Raw genomic sequence first — 20,871 nt, 5'->3', positions numbered from 1 at the left:
CGGGACAGGCTAGATCACTGCTTGGGTGGGGCTGGGTACCAGTCGGCAGGTGCTGAGCACTTGTATTCTTTTGTTATTTCCCTTATCATTATTATTATTGGTGGCAGCAGCAGTGGTTTGTGTTACACCTTACTTACTGCACTGTTCTTATCTCAACCCATGGGAGTTCCATTCTTTCGATTCTCCTCCTCATTCCTCTGGGAGCCAGGGGAGGAAGGGGGAGAGTGAGCGAGCGGCTGAGTGGATCTGGGTTACCAGCTGGGCTTAAGCCACGACACACCCCACCTGCACTAAGCACCCCACAGCTGATAAAAACCCAGTAGAGGGAAATGGAAATAAAATGATAAAGCTGCAAAAGCACGGGGAGCCAAGGAGCGCATGTCTGCTGCGTGCTTTCCAGCACATTTACCTCAGGAATAGCGTCCCAGGTGAAAAGGACCAAGGACAATGTGAAAGCAAACCACATTGCAAAGGCTATTTCCCGCCCTTTTTGAGTCAGAAAGGCACGGCTGGCTTTAACGAATGAATTCAGTGAGGACGAAGGCGGCACCTCGGCTACCCGGCCCTCACAGAGCCCTCGGGCTCGAGACACCGCCCCTTCCCACTGCACGGCCTCAGCCAATCAGCGCAAAGATGACAGCCACAGGCTTCGGTTTGTTTTCCTTTAAGCCCGCCTCTGCCTCGCTGCTCGCCAATCAGAATGCACCATCGTGAAGCCGTTGGGAGGGCTTTCCATGCATCCGGTGCGCAACAGTTTTCCATTGGAGAAAGGCGGGCAAGGGCTCAGCCAATGAGACAGCGAAGCCAGAGGGCGGGGACAATTCAAACCGGTAGCTGCCCAGGAGCGACGCCATGGTGAAGCAGGTGAGGGCTGCGGCCATGGCTATGGCCGGGCCGGGATCCCCCAGCGCTGCCTCAGCCGAGGGGAGAGCCTCGGCCCTCAGGTGAACTCCTCCCTCTCCTCCAGCCACAGGCCTGCGCAATGTTGGTGGGTGACTTTGATTCCTCTGATGAAGACGATGCTGAGGACACGAAGCCGTTCCTTATTTCCTGGTGAGACGTACCCTGAGGCGGGGGCCGGTGTCTTTTCCCTCAGAAGCTCCACAGGAGTTAGCGTTAAATCCCTGTCTTGCAAAACGGAAAGACTTTTACCTGAAGGAAACCGCTGCTCGGCTCTGGTGCCCTGTCAGAGCAAGGACGGAGGTCTTAGTTGCCAGGATAGTGCCCCTGACAAGGGATTAAGTTGGTGCTGCTGCAGAGAAACAAACAGAAATAGCAGCCTTTCAGTACCTAAAGGGTGCCTGCCAGAAAGCTCGAGAGAGGCTTTTGCCAGGGGCATTTGGTGATAGGACAAGGGAGAATGGCTTTAAACTGACAGAGGGCAGATTTAGATTAAATATTAGGAAGAAGTTCTTCCCTGTGAGGGTGCTGAGGCGCTGGCACAGGTTGCCCAGAGAAGCTGTGGCTGCCCCATCCCTGGCAGTGTTCAAGGCCAGGTTGGACGGGGCTTGGAGCAACCTGGTCTGGTGGAAGGCCCCCCTGTCACAGGCAGGGGGGCTGGAACTGGGTGAGCTTGAACGTCCCTTCCAACCCAGACCATTCTGTGATTCTATGATGTGGGGCCAGCTCCACTTTTGGAAGTGTTTGCTAGTCACTGTCAGTCTATGTACCTGCCTATATAGGCAGGTATTTCTATTCAAATAATAAAACGATCTCTTCTAATTTTTATCTTATTTCCTGACAGGTTGTCTTTGCCTCCTGTCTGCTCTTCTGAGTTCCTGGGATTATGTTCCCTTCCAGGTAAGAAGCATTCACTAAAATTTGCAGGCCTATATGAAGCTGAAGAGAGGCAATAACTTGTACCCCACAGTTCTGTGTTGCATTTACTGGATGCGGTGACTTGCTTTGTAATCTACCACTGGAATAATTGTTTCAGAAATACTAAAGCTAATTTAGATGAAAGATCATACGGCAGAGTGGTAAGAGAATAGTGAAGAGGGAGAATTTTTAATGTGATTTGTGCTGAGTATTACAGAACAGGAAACTTACTTTCCTATCAGTCAACTAGACAATCTTAAGTGATCTCTATCCAGCCATTTTTCTTTTTTTTTTTTTGTTTGTGTTTTGTGAGGCTTTTGTATTTTATTTTATTTTCATAATTGTACCTAGATTTATAACATTCTAAACTTTTTATCTGGAAAATGCATAGCAGCTTAAAACCTTGGACAGATGTTTTCAATCTTATCACATTACAGTATTAAGCAGATAATGGTGCTTAAACTGACTTCTGCACTAGTGATCTATTTGCAAAAACAAGAACTGTGTTTTACTTGGAGTGTGGCTTTGTTCTTTCGTTTGGGGGGGAGGTTATGTGTGCTCTATTCTTCATCTGTTGTGGCCATTCCATAAATGTCACTTAGCCGCAGTGGTAATTGTCACTCATCATTTGTTTTAGGTTGCAGGTTTAAAGATATTAGAAGAAATCTTCAGAAAGATATAGGTGAGTCTTCTGGACAGTGTGTAAGTACCTCTCATTTCCATGTAACAGCAAGAAAGATGTACAGGTAAACTGAAAGCATAAGTTACTAGAGGCTTACTTTGTCTGGAGACTGCTGGAGTTGCTGTTCATCTAATCTGGGCATAAGGATCCAGACACCTGGTATCTAAACCAGTGGTGTTTTCCTGATGCTTTTACAGTGGTTGCTATAGTTGTCTACGTACATGCCACGATATTGCATGAATGCAAGGTAGTTATTTACAAAGTCTTGCTGGGGGTATGTCCAACAGCAATGTCTGTCTGAGTTTTAGTAACACTGCTTGAAGATACAGCAAATATGTTAGCACAGTCACTTATGAGTACTAGACATAATTTTAAAGTGTGCAGTGCCACTTTTTCTGTGGCTTCTCTACCAAATATTGAATAGTCAGGGTGTTTCCAGGCTGGAGCTGAAAGACATCTCTGTATCTTTCACAGTAACCATGAGGTCTGCTAAGTCATGTGCAGGAGACAGCATTTTCAAAGCATATAGGGTCAAGATGAATTACAAACTTGTAATCTCTTCTTCCCAGAGAAAAGTGAGATTGGGACTGAAAAGATGGAATTATGCAAAGATTTGTGCTGGATATTCATCTATAGACACTAGAAGAGCAGAAAGTAATAACAAAACAAAAATAGCAGCCCTCTAATACCTAAAAAGGGCTTATAAGAAAGCTGAAGAGGGACTTTTGACAAAGGCATGTAGTGATAGGACAAGGGGGAATTGCTTTAACCTGACAGAGGGGAGATTTAGATTAGATATTAGGAAGTTCTTCACTATGAGGGTGATGAGGTGCTGCACAGGTTGCCCAGAGAAACTGTGGCTGCCCATCCCTGGCAGTGTTCAAGGCCAGGTTGGATGGGCCTTGGAGCAACCTGGTCTAATGGAAGGCATCCCTGCCTGCAGCAGAGGGTTGGAGCTGGGTGATTTTAAAGTCCCTTCCAACCCAAACCATTCTGTGATTCTAAGATTCAAAACCACCATAGTGTTTGGACACAGCCACAGCTGGAGACAAGACAGAATAATGCTTAAGCTAGCAGCAGTAACAGACTGTTCCAAATGGCAACATGCCTTCTAGTTAGGCTTGTCTCAAGACTCACTCTGAACTGAGAAAATGCCTCTCATGGCTTACCTGAAAGCAAATGTGGGAGAGACTCAGTAGAAGTAAATGCTGCTCAAAGCAAAGTTGCTGACTTCTGTTGGCTTAACCTCAAAGATTAAGCAAGAGAATCAGTACCAAGTAGCTTATCTGTTTATCCTTGAACTTGACAAGCATTGGTTTATTTGCAAGTATCTTAATCTGTTTGCAGAAGAACTAAAGAGCTGTGGTACCCAGGATATATTTGTGCTCTGTACCAGAGGAGAGCTCTTAAAATATCGAGTACCAAACCTAATAGATGCCTACCAACAGCATGGGATCTGTGTGCACCACTATCCTATTCCTGATGGGGATGCTCCTGACATTGCAAAGTGCTGCAAAATCCTGGAAGAGCTCAGAAGCTGCCTGGAAAGTAACAGGAAAACAATCATACAGTAGGTTCTGGTTGCCTCTCTTTCACACCATGTTCTGTAAAAGATAACCAGCTTCTCTGTAGATGTGTGACCAGCTGAAACAGAATCCTCTCAAACAGTTGTATTCTTTAGGGTTAGTTCAAGCTGTGGAAAAACCGCTTGTTTCTTCTTGTGCACCTTTTTGAGCTATTTTGTCATTTGAAAGATTTGAATCTCTCCTTTCCCCTTAACTCTGTCCAGCAAGCCCTTCAACGTGTGTGTTGGATGGCACCATGTTTCTCATTGCTGCTAGCCTAGCTGGATGCGAGTTGGATACAATATGAGTTGTAAACTAAAGCAGCTGTTTCAGAGGATACCACACCCCTGAGCTATTTAACAGGGACTCTTAAGGGTTCCAGCAGTGCAAAATTCACTCTTAAATTGCATGACACTCATGTAAAGTTATTTCTTTGGACACCTGTAGCTGAAGTAGAGGGGAAGAGCTTTCCAAGTTCTGTGCATGACTCTGCTGACAGCTCTCACACATATATCAATGGAGTCCTTGGGCTCCCTGCTGATGCAGAACCCTGCTCACAGCTATCATCCAAGCTTTAAAGTGGAGCAGGAAAGAAAGAAAATTGAGGGTGTCCATCTTCATGCTGTTTTGTGGCTTCCTGTGCCACTGAGACTATCCCCATCAACGAAGGGGAATGTTAAAACCATGGTTTCTCTAGAAAAATGCTACTTAAGGAAGGTCTGAAGAATAAATGGAGATAGGCTTGTAGGTATTTCTGTAGACATTCCTATTCTGACTTTGTTGCACCACTGCTCCTCTTGATTATATTGAGACAAGAATTATCTATGAATTATGGGGGCTCTGTGTGTTGCAGTGTACTACTTGTTACAACCAAATGTCTTCTTCTCTTTCAGCTGTTATGGTGGCCTTGGACGCTCATGTCTCAGTAAGCAGTTGTTTTCCCCTTCTCAGTGCCTGACTAACCCATCTTACAAACTCATTCTTGTGAGACAGCTCTGTCTAAAGTAGCCAAATTCTGCTTGAAGCTTTCCTGTGGTTACATTGAAAACTGTGGCTACAGGTAGCGAGCTAGTTAATATATTTGGGCTCATTTTTTGTGAAAGGTACTATCAAATGGTAGTAACATTAGCTGCCTGTATAGAAACCCTTGGGGATGAGTGACATAAGTATTTCATGCTATAGACCTGAGTTTGTAGCTGAGGAGGGTCAGGCAGGGTCAGTCTTTCAGTGAGGCTGATGGGAAGTTCTCTCATATTTTCTGACTCTCCATTTTTTCTGCAAATTTTACTGTTCTCTGACTGATGGGATTGCACTTTTCCCTGAACTTTTCTTCAAGAAAAGGAGGTGACCCTATTCCTCTGCATCTTTCCTCAGTGCAATGTTTCCCCTAAAGTTTTCAGGGTCATCAGTTCAGCAAATGTGATCAGAAGACACAAAGGGGAATTAACTGTGTATACTGTGATTGTTGAAGGGCTTAGGATTTGCATCCCAAATGCTGCAGGGGGGAAACAGTGGAAGGGTTTTCACCAATTTCCTGTAGGCTTAGGCAGGAGCAGCAAGTGAACAAGGCCAGTGTCAAGAAACAGCATTCAGCAAAAGATCCAACAGATCTGTGACCCTGTTGTGACAAAGTTGAGTTTTTCTGGAGTGGTTTTCATGAAACAAGCCATGCAGAAGTGATGCAGTGCACAGTGGGAGGTGCTCAGCAGCATGTGTGTGTCTGTACCTTTCTCTTACAGTAGCTGCATGTCTCCTGCTTCAGCTTTCGGATGCTCTGGCACCTCAGCAAGTGATTGACAGCCTCAGAAACCTGAGAGGATCTGGGGCGATACAGACCATCAAGGTAATGAAGCTAGAGCAGGCAATGCATGTGCTGAAATGAGAGTGGAGAACTTGCACAGTCCTTTCCTTCACAAAGGGATCCCTCTGTTTGAGAGACTCCACAGCTGATGCCCCTGCTGCTGCCCAGGGTTCAGCTACTTCTAGCTTTCTACTTCCATGCTGATTCTGTTTTGGTCTGGCCCTGCTGAATTCACCAGCTGTTCTGCCTGTCTGCTCTTCATCATTAGTAAGTTTCTGCTTTCTTCTTACCCCTGCTCATAACTCAACTATTCTCTCTTTCTCTGTTGCTCACATTCTACTCACAACTTGGACACCTGCTTGATTTTTCTGCCTTGGTTTTGTTCCATTCTCCTAACCCAGCCATGTTCATCTCTTGTAGCTATCACATCAACCTACTGGCAGGTTTTTTAAAGAAGTATCCCTAGCATTAGTGGTGAAACCTACATGGACAGAGGCCTAAGTTACTGAGCATAATGGGTTTTACTACTTTATATATTTTCTGTCGATAGGAGTCCTAGAGGTAATGCTCTTAACATAGTTCTGTGTGCAGGAAAGAGGATCTGACGTTTTAGGAGTTTACAAGATAGTAGTTTCTGAAGAGAAAGACTTGCCTAAAGACTGTCTCTGTTAGCTCTAAGCCTTTCTGGAAGGCAGGTCTTGTTTAAACTACTCATTGAAAACCATTTTTCCACAACCCAAGAGGCAGGTGGGGAGCAGCTTGTGTCCTTGACTGAAGAGAAACCCTCACAGACACTTGGGTCAGATGATCTGTCCTTCAGCTTCTGCTAAGCAGTGGTTTTATTTCACTTTGAACTCGTAACTTTTTTGAGCATATGATGTATGAGTTGACCTAAGAACTCTTACTACAAACTGTTGTACGTGATACTTAGCTGTGTTCCACATCAAGGACTCGTTATGGAAAGACTAATATTCTTGGTGACCCAATTAAAGGAGCTTTGAATTCTGACATAAAACTCCCACCTATGAGGCCATGGTTTGTGTCACCTTGAGCTCATGTGTAGCCTTTATGAGGAACCACAGGATCCAAGCCAAGATCCATGTAACTTCTGTCTGATGGTGAAAAATCACAGAGTATTTGGAGTCAGCACAAGAAGAAAAAATAAATGGACTAGAGGGTGCAGTTTTCATCCTGGGATATCAAAAAGCTTTTTAAGATGGGTACTGCCTCTTCTGAGCACTCAACTGCAAATCTGGTTGTGCTTTTTCAGCAATACAATTACCTCCATGACTTCCGAGAGAACCTGGCTGCACACCTGGTGACAAAGAATACAACACCGAGATCGGTGTCGCGATAACTAATACCAACACGGTATGTCTTTGTGTCTACATGGCTGCAGCAGGGAGACACTTGGGCAAGACACCTCGCTCCTGACCTTTACAGTTTCCTCATTGGTACTGCATGTATGACACAGCTGCTTGCTTCCAAATCAGCATCTTTCTCTATTTGGTAGCTTTTAATATGCATGGCCTTAAAAACACATGGGAGTGTACTTGTGTACTTGTGTTCATTGCTGTTCTGAGGGTGGCCTACATGCTTCATCTCATGCACTTCTTTGGAATATTATAATGACTTTTGCACAATGTCTTCACTTTTACCATCACTTGGTACCAGCCACACACATCTGCTGCCATTGAACCGGTACACTGATATTTTCATATTGAGGTCCAAAGGGGTGCTTCCAAAGGGTGTACTTTCTAAGCAGAAGAGAGGGTAGGCTGGCAAAGTAGCAACTACATTTCAGTTTGATTTACATCTCCACTTCATATACTGTGAGAATTGGGAGAAGCTATTGGATGTGAAGGTAGGATCTGTGAGAAAACAGAATAGCCTGTAACTCCTCACAGCTATATGCAGACTTCTGGTGCCGATAGGCTGGCTTTTACTGCAGTGTGTCAGGGAGGGAAAAGGAGAGGAAGTGAAGGGTTACTCCTCAGCTGCCTTTGTAAGTGTGTCATGCTGGGGTAATATAGCTAGATAAACATTACACTGGGACTGTTTAAAAAAAAAATAAAATCCCTTGGCTGTAGCTTTAAACTGAATGAGAGTCAAGTATGAGAAGCTTCCTGCTGGAGTGCTTGCTCCTCTCAACTAGTAAGAGCTCATTCTGAAACATTACAGTTCTGCTCTTGGTGTGTTCAGTGCGACTTAGGAATGAGACCCCTCATTCCCAAAGGAGGTTTTGTACTGAAGAGCTGTGACAAACCAAGCAGGTGGGGTTTTACATGAATGTGGTAGGAAGAGCTGCTGCCCTGTAGCTGTGTGAGTGAGTTTCTGGTACAGCATTTCTGCATACTAATGCTAGAGAAAGTAAATAAACAGCTGTAGGCTGAAGAGAGCTTCACAGCAAGATTCCTGTAATGGTCCACATCCCTTCTCTTTAACTATCTCCACTTGTAAAGATCAGGGAAGATGAACAGGCTCCTGAACAAAGCATTTAAATTAGTTGTGTTCCATCCTGAGGAAGCAACAAGCATCTGGGTATCCTGTGACGCCCTATGAGGTAAGTTTTGGCTCCAGGAAACACACTGTCTTCCGTTATTAGACAAACAAGCGATGTCAAGGAACTGTTGCCCATTGGCTGGTCACTTTGTGGCTGCTGTCAGTCATGTGTCAGCATCCCGACTGTCCTCCTATCTCCTGTTTCCCTGCAGTTAATTTTAAGTGCCTTTTTCCTTGCTGAGTGCTTCAGGAAACAGCTGGTTACCTGCCCCACACCAGCACCTTCCTGTGCTCCCCAAACCTGCAGCCAGCACTTCCCTATAGCCACAGCAACTCAAGCATTCACAAGTCATTTTGATGAAGTTTTGGTAACTCCAAGTCAGAAGTTGTGCCATGAGACTCTGACACATCAGTGGTGGCTGTGAGTTGAAGTAGGTCTTGCAGCTTTGTGAGTTTTAAAATTCACTGCTCTCCATTAACACATTGTTTGAACCCAGACACTTGAACACACACTTAAAGGCGATTTCTACAGATAGTATTTAATTAGCTTTTACTACCATTCCCTTCTCCACCCCTAAAGCAGACAACAGGAACTTGTACAGTTTTCACAGCATGGAATCACTTACAGAAAATACTTTGCTGTAAACGTGCATTGTTCCTTCCCCAACATTGCTCGCAGCACACAAACGGCAACATGGAAAAAGTGTCTGTGTTCCTTCCTCAGTGACTGATCCTTGCAACTGATGGTTTTCAGACAGTAGGTACCAGATGGCATTTTAAGACAGCTCAGCAGGAAACTTACTGAAAGGGAGAGAAATGTTCTTTATTTTCTTCATATCTTTCACCTCCTGGAGCTCCAAAGATCAATTATCATCAGGTCTGCAGTTTGGACACAAAACAGCTGGTACTCCAGCTGCACAGCACGTGTGGGTATCCACAGGTACCAGTGGCTTTGACAAGTGAGGCACCAGCTAGAGATGACCATGTTCATACCACCCAGCAGCTGGGGGATGCTGGTAGACACCATTTTTAAAGTGTACAGAAACCAGTTTCAAGACTGTTTTCTAAGGACCCCACCATCATGCTGTGTTCTCATAGCACTTTTTAACTCATATTTCTGACCTTTCCCTGTGATGTTTTGACACTTTAAAGACCTTTGAACTGAGATTAAATTCCTCAGTTCTGTGTTGAACCAAATGAGCATTTTGCTCCTGGGGTTAATGGTGATTTCAGGTTCACCAGCACAACTGTGCCACCAAACCACTGTGCCATTCCCACCTCTTGAATTCCCTTGTTCAGGAATACTCAGAGGTGCTTTTACATTAGATGTGGGAAGCCAGTCGTGCTGAAACAGAGCAAGTGTGGCAAGTACTTGGTTAAATATTCCTGGGCAAAGCCTCCACAGCTGGAGTGGGGGTTCAGAAGAAGCTATGAGCTGGATGCAGTACATCCTACATCTCTTACTCTGGAGGGTAACTTGCCTTACATCAGCCCAGTACGAAGGGAATGAGAGGCAGCTGAAGGTTTGTGAGCCAATCAGTCTCATTTCTATAACAGATTAATAAAGATCTGAACATAAGAAGGGATTAATGAGCTTTACTGCTGCCTTAGAGCAGTCTGAAGGAGCTAAAGCAACAGAATAAAAGTGATCCAGCAGGAACAATACTCCCAGGTTTCTAAAAAGCCTTTCAAAAAATCTTCTGCTGAAAGCTCAAAATTATGATTCATAAGGAATAAAACCCTCGTCAACTAACAACTGATAGAAGAGTATTTGGGAATGGGAGTTGAGGAGCCACAGAAAACACCAGCCCTGGCATTAACGCCTGTGACTGGCACAAACGTTTTGGGACAATCATGACAATAAAACTACACATTGTCACACTGAATGCTTGAGCAGGGATGGTGTGGGAAGTGAAGTGTCAATAAGTGCAACCAGGAAACACATGTGAGAAAAACAATTTTATATATGTTGTAATAAGGTGCCAGGTGTCTATTATTACTTGAGAATTTGCAGTTATCACAGCTTCAATTCTCATACCCCCAGTACATTATAGTAAGAGGAGAGGAATTCAGAAGCAGCAAGCAGGAAGTTGCATTGCAATTCCCTGGGCAGCCACACTTTGTGTGATGACAACAGCTTAGAAATGGAAAATCTGCAAAAAAAAGGAGTTAACAAAGCTGAAGGACTTCCAATAGAGGAGAGATTAAACGGGCTTCTCTGCTTGGACAGATGATGTAATGAAGGTGTATTCAATCATGCCCAGCATAAATAAGGTGGCAAGAGGGAAATTTTCAGTATGTTTTAAAAAAATAATAGCTATGTGGCACCAGACAAAGTGCAGCAGAACTTTTAAGCAGGTACTTTTTACATACAGAGTAATTCCACTGCAGAACTCACTGCCTGTCAGGGATCTTTCCATAGTGGGTTATGAAAGTGCTCAAAAAGCAACTGAATTAACGGAAGAAAAGCTGTTCAAGGGCTGTTGAAGATGCTCAACCTGTAGCTCAGGACATCTGTAACATATCCAAATACATTCACTACTCAGGCAGAGATACTCAGTACCTGCCCTGTTTCATATTCTTTTCCCTCTGTCATTGCTGCCGTCCAACACACCGGCACTGGAGTATCCAAATTTCTAGCTGAAGCCAGTGCAGCCGTTGTCCAGCTCTTACTGCATCCAACACCCAAGACACCCAAAGTGAACAAATACACAGTTTATACAAAAAAAGTTTTACTAAAACTGGGCACCTATTCATTATTCTCCAGCACAGGTAAACAAAACAGATTCCTAATTATTACTCCTAAATTCGGCTGTTCGCAGTCACAATTTACAATGCAGTATTATCAGTTTATCCGAAACATCTTTACCCCCACCCCATCTACCCATTTTTTTTTCTGCAGACCCAGAAAAAAAAAAAAAAAAAAAAAAAAAAAAAATCAGGAAAGCAGAGCTTCCCTTTTCCAGGCATAACTTGATTCAGTGTTCTGTTTTTAAAAGGTATGTAATTATCCATCATAAAACTAAGAGGTGAACACTGCAAGTAGCTGTTCTGCTCAAAACCAAACCAAGGCACCAGGTAAAAATAAGTGTTTTTGCATTTGAGAATCATTTTGTAATTATCATTATTTATTGCACTAAGGAACAGCAGGGCAGCTTCACAATCCCACTTTCTGCTTTGAAAAGGTCTGTAGCATTATTCAAGAGAAATTTCACAAGTGTCCTGGTTTCAGCTGGGATAGTTAATTTTCTTCCTAGTAGCTGGTGCAGTGCTGTGTTTGGGCTTTAGTCCGAGAACAATGCTGACAACACACCGATGTTTCAATTATTCCTTAGCATTTACCCCAATCAAGGACTTTTCAGTCTCATGCTCTGACACCGAGGAGGGGCACAAGAAGCCAGGAGGAAGCAGAGACAGGACACCTGACCCAAACTAGCCAAAGGGGTGTTCCATACTATAGCACGTCATGCCCAGTATAGAAACTGGGGGAGTCACCCGGAAGGGATCAATCACTACTCTGGTCAGGCTGAGCAATTACATTGTGCATCACTTGTGTTTTCTGACCTTATTGTTATTATTGTTGGTGTTCTTTCTATTATCACTATTTTTTATTTTAGTTATTGGATTGTTCTTATCTCAACCTGTGGGGGTTACAACTCTTTTGATTCTCCTCCCCATCCTGCTCAGAGGAGGGGGAAAGGTGGAGTGAGCGAGCAGCTGCCTGGTGCTGAGTTACTGGCTGGGTTAAAACCACAATGAAAAGTTACTCAGAGTAACTCAAGAGTATTTTCATCATTAGACTCAATAAATGTTGCAGATTTGTCCATCTGTTAATAAGACAGCACACACATTAACAAAAACAACCGTCATTTAAATTCATTCCTTTGTGGACAATTCAACTTCTATCACAATGACAGATACTCGAGATTAAAGCAAGCTTAACATTTGGAGAAAATACAGAACTCTCTGAACCATGCATATACAGGGAAAATTAACCAGATAGAAAACAAAACCCAAAATAAACCAAAATAGAACTCTTACTTTTGCAATTGTATCCATGAATTCATCTCCTAAGACTGACGTTGCCTACAGGTAAAGCACAGACAGCACTTCCAGTCCTCCCCAAGCCCTCAGCACCTACAGTTGATTTACAGTTAGAGTGGGATACGCAAGTCCAGATGAGCCACTACAAAGCCCAGCCTAAAGGAGACCCCTAGTGGGCTAAGGCTAGTCAGTAACCGATACCTATGTGGAGATTAGGGCTGTTCCTTGTGGAGTGCAAAGTCAAAACTTTTCAAACCCAGTAACCTTCGTATTAATTTACATACAATTCATTCATTTCAGTGTCCCAGTAAAATAAGAAAACAGTCTTTCCACAAGTATAAAATGTGGAAATGTTTTAAAAAGAGGGGTCATTGTTTTCTAAAGCAAATGCGATCGTCAGATTCCATATTTAATCTTGGTAAGAGGTTCTCGTTGTAAAGAATCCATGTTTTGTGGCTTTTGCATGCACTTAACTGGAAGGAAGCTTGCTGAATGCCTTCTTAAGAGCTCACCAGAACATAAATCATGCTGGAAAAGAAAAATATTACAATGCATCATTTTCATTAGTGTTATACATTTAATTCTACATATGTATCCTACATTCTAAGGCACAGACCTGTGAGAGGTACAGGGATTGCGACTGGAGGCTTTACACAGAACACATCAGAGGGGCATTATGAAGTACAACACAAGCCAATGCAACAGCCAATTGTAACTAGAGCAAGTGACACGCTAACAGGGAGCCTGTATAATCACAATGCTGTTGTGCCAAAAGCCTCAACTGTTGCAGCCATGTTGCAGGAAGCCCAGTGTGCCCAGAGGAAGGGCTGCACACTCGTTCTGTGTCACACCACCCTAGGGACAAGCTTTGGCTCAGAGGAAGAACTGGGAGGAAGAACCAGGCAGCAGCACTGGCTTTTGTGCCTCCCACCCCTGTTAACTCTCAGAATGACTCTTCTGCCTTTGACTTCAACAAAGATCATATTTACATCAATATAACTACTTATTCTATAAATATTCTTAATGAAAAAAGGGGGGATTATATTGTGCTAAAAGAAGAAGAAAAGCTTGGAGCTTTCCAGCCTCCAGTCATGGTATACATATTCAAAACAGTAATTCTGGCCAAGTTAAGACTTACATTTTAAAGCATAATAAATGGTGATTGTGGATTCTTTTTCAGGGAAGTTGGCACTACATATGTTCCTATATACAAAATCTTTCTTGTGCAATAAGACAAAATGTCAGATTGAAAATCAGATGGGAGACAGAGGAAAAACAAAACTTACCCATATAGGTAGTAAAAAAATGATAGAAGGTAGAATGCTAATTTGCACCATCCTTCTTTCTGGCAATAGGCTAATATATCTGCATTCATGATGGTTGTAGGATCATACAGACCAGGGCCACTCATCACAGGTCTACTCATGTATCTGAAAGCGAAGCACAGTTAATTTTGTGGTGATGGGAAACATTGGTTCCAGCCCACTCCCCAAGTAATAGCAGAATCAGGACAAGGAATCACACCCCCCAGAAAAGCCCATCAGCTCCATGTAACTGCAAGAGCGATACACAGCTCCCAACTGAACCTGCCTATGGAAGAGCTTTCACAGGCTCACCTCACTATGACAGCTCACCTCAGCCTTAAACCATGCTGAGCTCTGGTACACCAAAAGGAAGTAGGACAAATTTAGAAACAAATGAAAAACGGGATTCCTTATAAAAGCATTGGAGAAGCTGCAGAAGAGACCAACATACAACCCTGTGTAACCAACAGCCTGTCCTCATTAAAGAACACATGCTGGCTGCCATGCTGAAGGAATACTCACATGGACCAGTACAAGATGAGACTGAAAATGTAGTTTAACATAGGCTACTAGTGAAAGGAACAGTCCTACCTCCACCTCTCCAACCCCTCTTCTCACCAGGACTGGCACAGATAGAGCTGCACAGTGGAAGCTGTTTGGCTGGGTTACAAGTCACCCAGACCAGCTCCCTGCACAGGCCTAATACCAGCTAATACAGGGACATTATACCTAATACAGGGGAAGGCGGAGCCCACGTCTCAGTGGCAGGAGGACAGCGGGATTGCTGCTGCTGCCGGCAAGCCACAGTGTGAACCTGCAGCAGTGTATCCCTCTGACACGGCAGCTACCTCCAAGCACCCGCAACACAACTCCATTCTTGCATAGCATGAGAGAGTAAAACCCAAAAGTGACAACAGAGAAAGCAAAGTGATGGTTCTTATAGCCACGGCCTAAACTTCCTCAGTGCCCTATCAGAAAGCATCTTTATTTGCCAAAGACACAGAACACTGAAGAGGAAACACTGCAACAGGAGAATGAATAATAATGAACGTGAGTACAGATGCCAGACTCGTCAATATTACCTCCAAATATGATAAGCCAGCAAAGGCATATTGAGACCCAGCGTAAGCCACTCTGCTGCACAGAGAAACATAACACAGAAGAATGCATGGATGAGGTACTCTGGAAGTACAAGCTGGAAAAGAAAAATATGAGTTAGGAAGTCTCAATTACTCAAAGCAAAAAGCATGGGGCTTAATCTATTAAAATATTACTCAAAAACAATGCTAACAAGATTGCAGAAAGTGAAAACAACAACCAGCAGTGTGTGCCCTGCTGTTTTCACGTGGTAATTCATGAACCATGAAGAAAAATTTACAAAACTAAACGCTCAGACCAATTGTTTTGATTCCTTCTATTAATTTAGGTGCACCACTAACAGGTTCTGTGCTTTGTACGTGACCTTCGCAACAGAAGAGATCATAGAGATATTTCTGCTCATGCAACAGTGAGATATCAGTAGGAAACATGCTCCGTAGAACAGTTCATAGGCAAAAAGATGTTTTGTTTTTCCCTGTTTTGCAGCTTTGCTTTGGTACTCACTCAAACATCACTTTCCAAAATCAAACTACTGCCGGGATGTAGCCCCCCAGGCAGAGCTTCACACACCAGAGCAGTGGTAACAGTGCCTACGGCGCACAAGGAGGGCGCGACAGCAGCCACACACATGGTTTGTTGACCAGTTTCGTTTTCCTTCCCCAGTGTGCATGCTCTCCAGCATCATGCTTCCCAGCAGAAGCCCACAGAGCTAACTGTCAGTTTACTATGAAATCACGGGAAGCGTGAAATGCTGAGTAGTATTAGTGCTATTAATAGGAATCATATGGAGAGATACAAAGATTAAACGCATGCACATAGCCAGCAGAAGCCCACACCCACCACAAGAGTAAGCTCTTCTAAAACAAGTCACCCCAGAGTGACACGGGTTACTCCTTTACCATGTAGCTCAGAAAGGAGGAAATCTGTACACTTCTGACTTCTCAACTCAGGACACTAAAACATCTCCTCATGAAAAATAGAATCAGAATAGTTATGGTTGGAAAGGACCTTAAGATCATCAAGTTCCAATCCCCTGCCACAGGCAGGGACACCTCACACTAAACCGTGTCTCCCAAGGCTCTGTTCAACCTGGCCTTGAACACTGCCAGGGATGAAGCATTCACCACTTCTTTTGGCAACCCATTCCAGTGCCTCACCACCCTTACAGTAAAGAACTTCTTCCTTATATCCAATCTAAACTTCCCCTGTTTAAGTTTTAACGCATTACCCCTTGTCCTATCACTACAGTCCCTAAAGAAGAGTCCCTCCCCAGCATCCTTAAGGTACTGGAAGGCTGCTATGAGGTCTCCACGCAGCCTTCTCTTCTCCAGGCTGAAAAGCCCCAACTTTCTCAGCCTGTCTTCATACGGGAGGTGCTCCAGTCCCCTGGTCATCCTCGTGGCCCTCCTCTGGACTTGTTCCAACAGCTCCATGTCCTTTTCATGTTGAGGACACCAGAACTCCACTTCTACCCAAAGACTTTAATTGTCTACATGTGTGCACACACACACAAACATTCTGCCCCTTTGTGTGTGATATGACCCACAACACACAGGATAGCTGCACTGAAGTTTCAGTGGTTTAACAGTTTGCTCATTCTCTCAGTCTGCTTTAAACCCCCCAAAATATCTTCATAGACATCTAAAACCTACCATCAGATATTCTCGCGTTGCTGCTACAACATTCTGCTTCTCTAAATGAAGAATACCACATAGAGCAAACTTGAATCAACATCAACAGAAAGAAGCTGTCACACAGGAAACGTTTCAAGTAAATATTTTCACCCAGATCCTTCTTTGTATACTCACCATTTACAACTTGGCATTTACATATCCAAAACACAATGCACTTGGCAGCCTGCTGAGGCAGATTTACCAGGTCGGAAAATCTGTAGTTTATTTTAACTACACATCTCAAAACAGGTTTTTTCTTTCTCTTGTTTATTAGAGCCTACTCCCACACCACAATACCTGTCTCTCAAACCCACTGCACCTGATCCTCCCTGGCTAGTTAACTACGCGAAATTCCACCATGATATTTATTTCAGAAGCGAGGGAGGAAGAAATCTCCTTTCTGAGAAGCGACACGACTACAACCAGAGCAGGGAAGAGACGGCATCAGCACCGTACTGAGCAGTTACTATTTTGAGCTAATCTTTCCGCCGAGGCGCCTCCATTCCTACCAGGATTTTTGATTCTTTGCAGAGGCAAACAACACTTCAGTGTGTTTGTCCAGCACCATTTACTGGATCCCGAGAGTCTGAAACTTAACTTCACTTTTAGTGGCTACTCTACTTTCACAAGAACAGCAAATATGAAGTTATTTAGTATTTTCAGTTCACAAAGCTATCAGATAAATAAACACTACATGCACGTGGGTTAACAGAAGGTTAATATTTGCTTTAAACATGCAATTATAATACTTCAGAGGTAGCGATAAGATCATAATGCATAAATGTAATGAGAATTTGCCTTTCCCCATACTGTAGCAGGGATGACCGTAGAACAGACCAAGCAAGGGAAACTGTTAGATGCACAGCCATCGAGCGGCAAACCTCACTCTCCTAGATGCAATCCTCTGCCTGCCACCTCTTCTCCTCCCCACCCATTCTCATGCTGCAATACTCACTGGCAATTGATGTGCTATACGTTTAACACTTGGGTTTTCTGCCCCCAATTACTGCAAATTCATTTTTCATTTGCATAATTTACTTCAACTCTTCAGAACACAACCCAGGCCACACTGCTGTGCTGTCCCTATATTCTACCTCAGCCCGGGCACACCAAGCTGAAGTAAAACCCATGAGGAATGTACAAAAACCCAGCTGTATCAAACAATATGCTCTTTAACAAGCATCCCTCTTATTATCAGCCTGTTACAGACGTAAGCAGGCAGTTTGCCTCAAATTCTTTTCATAAACCAAGGAGTGTCAGGAGTTGCATCCAAGAGAGGACAACACCAAGATACACCCCTGATCCTGGAATGGAAAACAAAGAAGTGAAGATAACACCTACCAGGCTGCATCCCCTAAATCCTCTGAGATCAGAATATATTTGGGCAATGCTTAAAAAACCAAATAGTCTCCTATAATCTCAGAGATCAGTAGTCTTGGAAAACACTAGTTATGTCTATCTGAAGTTACTTCAACTGACCAAGAGGATATCTAACAGGCATGTAACAGTTTTCCCCACTTCACTGGGTAAGCAAGCAAATCATTTTGCACAAAATATGGAAATCCATGGAGTTGTTATAAACCCCAACAAACAAAGAGTGAGCAGATGAACAGGCACACTAAACAAAACAGCTTAATAGTATTACAAACGTTCCTAACAAAATGAAAGGGAAGTGGCATTAAGAACATTAAACTGAAAAGCAGTACACACCTTTAATGCAATTTTGACTCTTTTAATCTTTTTGACCTTTTCAACTGTCTTTGTGCCGAAAACGTAGAAAGCAGATTGAAAGAATGTTAGTACGACAGCTGACAAGATCGCCAGCAGATTAACAACAGTCAGAATATTCAACTTGAAAGTAAAGAATCAGACAAAGAAGTTTCCATAGAACTTCTATCAAACAGCCAGGTTTTGTCAACCCAGGTGCAATTCTATTGCCTAGTTTGATTACATCAAACACCAAAACCAACACTTGCATATATTTATTAACGAAAACCCCAAATTTATAGCATGCTACTCACAGGATTGAGTGTATTACATTGGTCTATTGGATTCTTGTAATCAGTCTTCAGTTCATCAAATGCTATAATCTAGAAAAAAGTAACAATGAAACAGTTGTGATTCTTCAGTCCAGGAGCAACAATGAGTTTTAACCATGAAAAAGTAATGTTTTGGCACAGAGCGGTAACATCCACCCAGAACACTGCTTCTGCCAAGTTCTAACTTTGTAAATGTGCAGGTCAGACACGTTTAAAACTGGTTATACAAATGAGAAAGCAGAAGACACTTCAGGCGTTCAAAGACCTCTGCCCACACCCCACTTTCCTGCCTCCCACCAGCAAGGAATTCCCAACATCCCTCCCAGCAGTTCCTAACCCCACTCCCCGCGCACAGACCCACTCCATGTGCTCACCCCAAACATCACCAGTGACTCTCCTGGTGACCTGGCACGGGGGTCCTGAACCAAGAAAAGTCAGCAGCAATCTTAACAGCAGACGGTTTGTCTTACTGTCAAAGTAAACGCTGACTCCACATATATGTCCAAAAGGTGCATCCATAAAGAAATCACACAGACTCAAGCTTTTCATGTCATAAAAATGAGACAAAGGTGCGGCATGAAACACAGCAAGAGCCACTCTATAGAACACATGTCTTGCCAGGCATTATGACCTCTTCTAGAGAAATATCTCACCGCTGACCCTAGGTAGGTTCCTATTCGCTCAGCTCTCAAAAATTAAGTCTCAGTATAAAGCACAGAAAAAATACATCACACAACACAGAATTCATTATTTTTGTTAAATAAGCAGCCAGACTGACTTCAGACTGACATCTTCATAAGAATCACGGAATGGTTTGGGTTGGAAGGGACCTTAAAGCTCATCCAGTTCCAACCCCCTGCCACGGGCAAGGACACCTTCCACTAGACCAGGTTGCTCCAAGCCCTATTCAACCTGGCCCTGAATATTGCCAAGGATGGGGCAGCCACAGTTTCTCTGGGCACCCTGTGCCAGGGCCTCGGCACCCTCACAGGGAATCTAAATACACTATTTTAAAAAGGCTGCTTGCATTAAAAACACGGCTCAGTTAAACGGTTGTATCGTCTATGAGCGTTTCAAAATCCACGTTATTCGCAGACGAGCACTGCCAGGTTTCTCCCTCTTCAGGCCAAGTATGACGCCGCTGCCTCAGCCCCAGCTCTTGATAGGGCTGTGTCTCGGGAACCGGCCCAGCGCTGCACCTGCCGGCCTCGAGCTTCCACTGGGTCCCTTCCCCCGGGCAGGGAGGAGATCCCCGGCTGACCCCCGGAAGCCTACAGCCCACACGCTGCGGCTCACGGGGGGGGTCTCACCGGAGAGCCCTGCGTGACACACCTCGGCCCTGCCGGCCGCGCCTTCACATTCAGCTCCAGCCGGCCTTGGTGCTCCGAAGGCGGCCTCGACTGTGTCCCCCTCCCACCCTTCTCCGTGCTGTCTTCGGTCCTTATCTGCCGACGGCCCAGCACACAGAGAGGTAAAGCACGTCCCGCCACAAGCGCGGGCCGCTCTTTCAGGCGGACTGACGGGCACTATCCTGGCCTGCGCCGGCCCCCCCGAGAGAGCGGCCCGCCGAGCGCCCAGGGACCCCACCCGGAAGGGCCGCACTCCGCACCCGCAGGACCCGCTGTCGGCCCGGCGGCCGTCCCCACAGCCGGGGCGGCGGGAAGGGAGCGGGAGAGCCGCGCCTCAGGCCGCGGGGAAAGGCCGGCGGGAAGAGCGAGCCACCCGCCCCGCACTCACATGCCAGATGGCGAAGAAGATGAGCGCGGCGGTGAGCAGCAGCGCCAGCATGTAGCAGAAGGCGGCGAACGTGAAGGCCATGGCGGCAGGGCCGGGCGAACCGCGGCGGGCTGGGCGCAGCGCGGGGAGAGCCGGGAGCGGGCATCCACCGCCGGCAGGGGCCGCCCGCCACGCCACGCCCCGCGGCGGCGCCCTCTGTCGGGGACCGCCGGCACCGCCGCCGTAGCCGCGGGGCCCGTGTGAGCGCGGACCCGCCCAGCGGCCGGGCTGGACGTGGCGGCGGGTAAAGAGCGGGAGGCGGCGGTGGCGGTGGCGGTGGCGGTGACCGAGGGCGTTGCCTGGCGCCTGTGAGGGGAGGAGGGAAGTGCGTGCCCCTGGGGCATAGAGCCCCGCATCGGTACCACCTGGAGCCTGCCGGCAGGAAATGGATAGAGATTAAGGTAGACTGCACATCGATTTCTGCGTAGGTTTAGACTCGATACAAGGCAGAAGCTCTTCCCTGTGAGGGTGCTGAGGCGCTGGCACAGGTTGCCCAGAGAAGCTGTCGCTGCCCCATCCCCAGCAGTGTTCAAGGCCAGGTTGGACAGGGCTTGGAGCAATCTGGTCTA

General features: G+C 45.2%; 2 protein-coding genes across 3 annotated transcripts; one reads left to right on the top strand and one right to left on the bottom strand.

Moving 5' to 3' along the window:
- The first annotated feature begins 819 nt into the window (after nt 1-819).
- On the top strand, nt 820-7,227 carry CDKN3 (cyclin dependent kinase inhibitor 3). The gene is made up of 8 exons (XM_062618460.1): nt 820-864; nt 968-1,053; nt 1,745-1,800; nt 2,456-2,500; nt 3,848-4,070; nt 4,959-4,990; nt 5,805-5,908; nt 7,137-7,227. Exons 1-8 carry the CDS (start codon nt 853-855, stop codon nt 7,221-7,223), a joined length of 645 nt encoding a protein of 214 aa, XP_062474444.1. The 5' UTR covers nt 820-852; the 3' UTR covers nt 7,224-7,227.
- A 4,991-nt stretch (nt 7,228-12,218) lies between these two features.
- On the bottom strand, nt 12,219-20,453 carry CNIH1 (cornichon family AMPA receptor auxiliary protein 1). Of its 2 annotated transcripts, XM_062618457.1 has the most exons (6): nt 20,264-20,453; nt 18,509-18,577; nt 18,198-18,245; nt 14,799-14,911; nt 13,699-13,842; nt 12,219-12,940 (listed from the first exon to the last, which is right to left on the bottom strand). In XM_062618457.1, exons 1-6 carry the CDS (start codon nt 20,342-20,344, stop codon nt 12,913-12,915), a joined length of 483 nt encoding a protein of 160 aa, XP_062474441.1. In that variant the 5' UTR covers nt 20,345-20,453; the 3' UTR covers nt 12,219-12,912. The 2 variants fall into 2 exon arrangements, with proteins under 2 accessions (XP_062474441.1, XP_062474443.1); XM_062618459.1 differs by lacking the exon at nt 18,198-18,245 and having other exon boundaries at nt 20,264-20,449.
- Nucleotides 20,454-20,871: the final 418 nt, after the last annotated feature.

The sequence above is a fragment of the Pezoporus occidentalis genome, unplaced genomic scaffold, assembly GCF_034315485.1.
Source record: "Pezoporus occidentalis ecotype Australia unplaced genomic scaffold, CSIRO_AGI_Poc_V1 ctg200, whole genome shotgun sequence".
Taxonomy (NCBI): domain Eukaryota; kingdom Metazoa; phylum Chordata; class Aves; order Psittaciformes; family Psittacidae; genus Pezoporus; species Pezoporus occidentalis.
This window is presented reverse-complemented; position numbering and strand designations above follow the sequence as displayed.

Bases quoted from the DNA above. Each gene is read 5' to 3' on its own strand.
- CNIH1 (XM_062618457.1), bottom strand. From the start codon at position 20,344: ATGGCCTTCACGTTCGCCGCCTTCTGCTACATGCTGGCGCTGCTGCTC. The intron at 14,912-18,197 runs GTGTGTACTGCT...TTTCTTTTCCAG, and splicing joins GAGTCAAAATTGCATTAAAG to CTTGTACTTCCAGAGTACCT. The intron at 13,843-14,798 runs GTAATATTGACG...CTTCGCTTTCAG, and splicing joins CTGGCTTATCATATTTGGAG to ATACATGAGTAGACCTGTGA.
- CDKN3 (XM_062618460.1), top strand. The intron at 1,801-2,455 runs GTAAGAAGCATT...CATTTGTTTTAG, and splicing joins GGGATTATGTTCCCTTCCAG to GTTGCAGGTTTAAAGATATT. The intron at 4,071-4,958 runs GTAGGTTCTGGT...CTTCTCTTTCAG, and splicing joins AACAGGAAAACAATCATACA to CTGTTATGGTGGCCTTGGAC.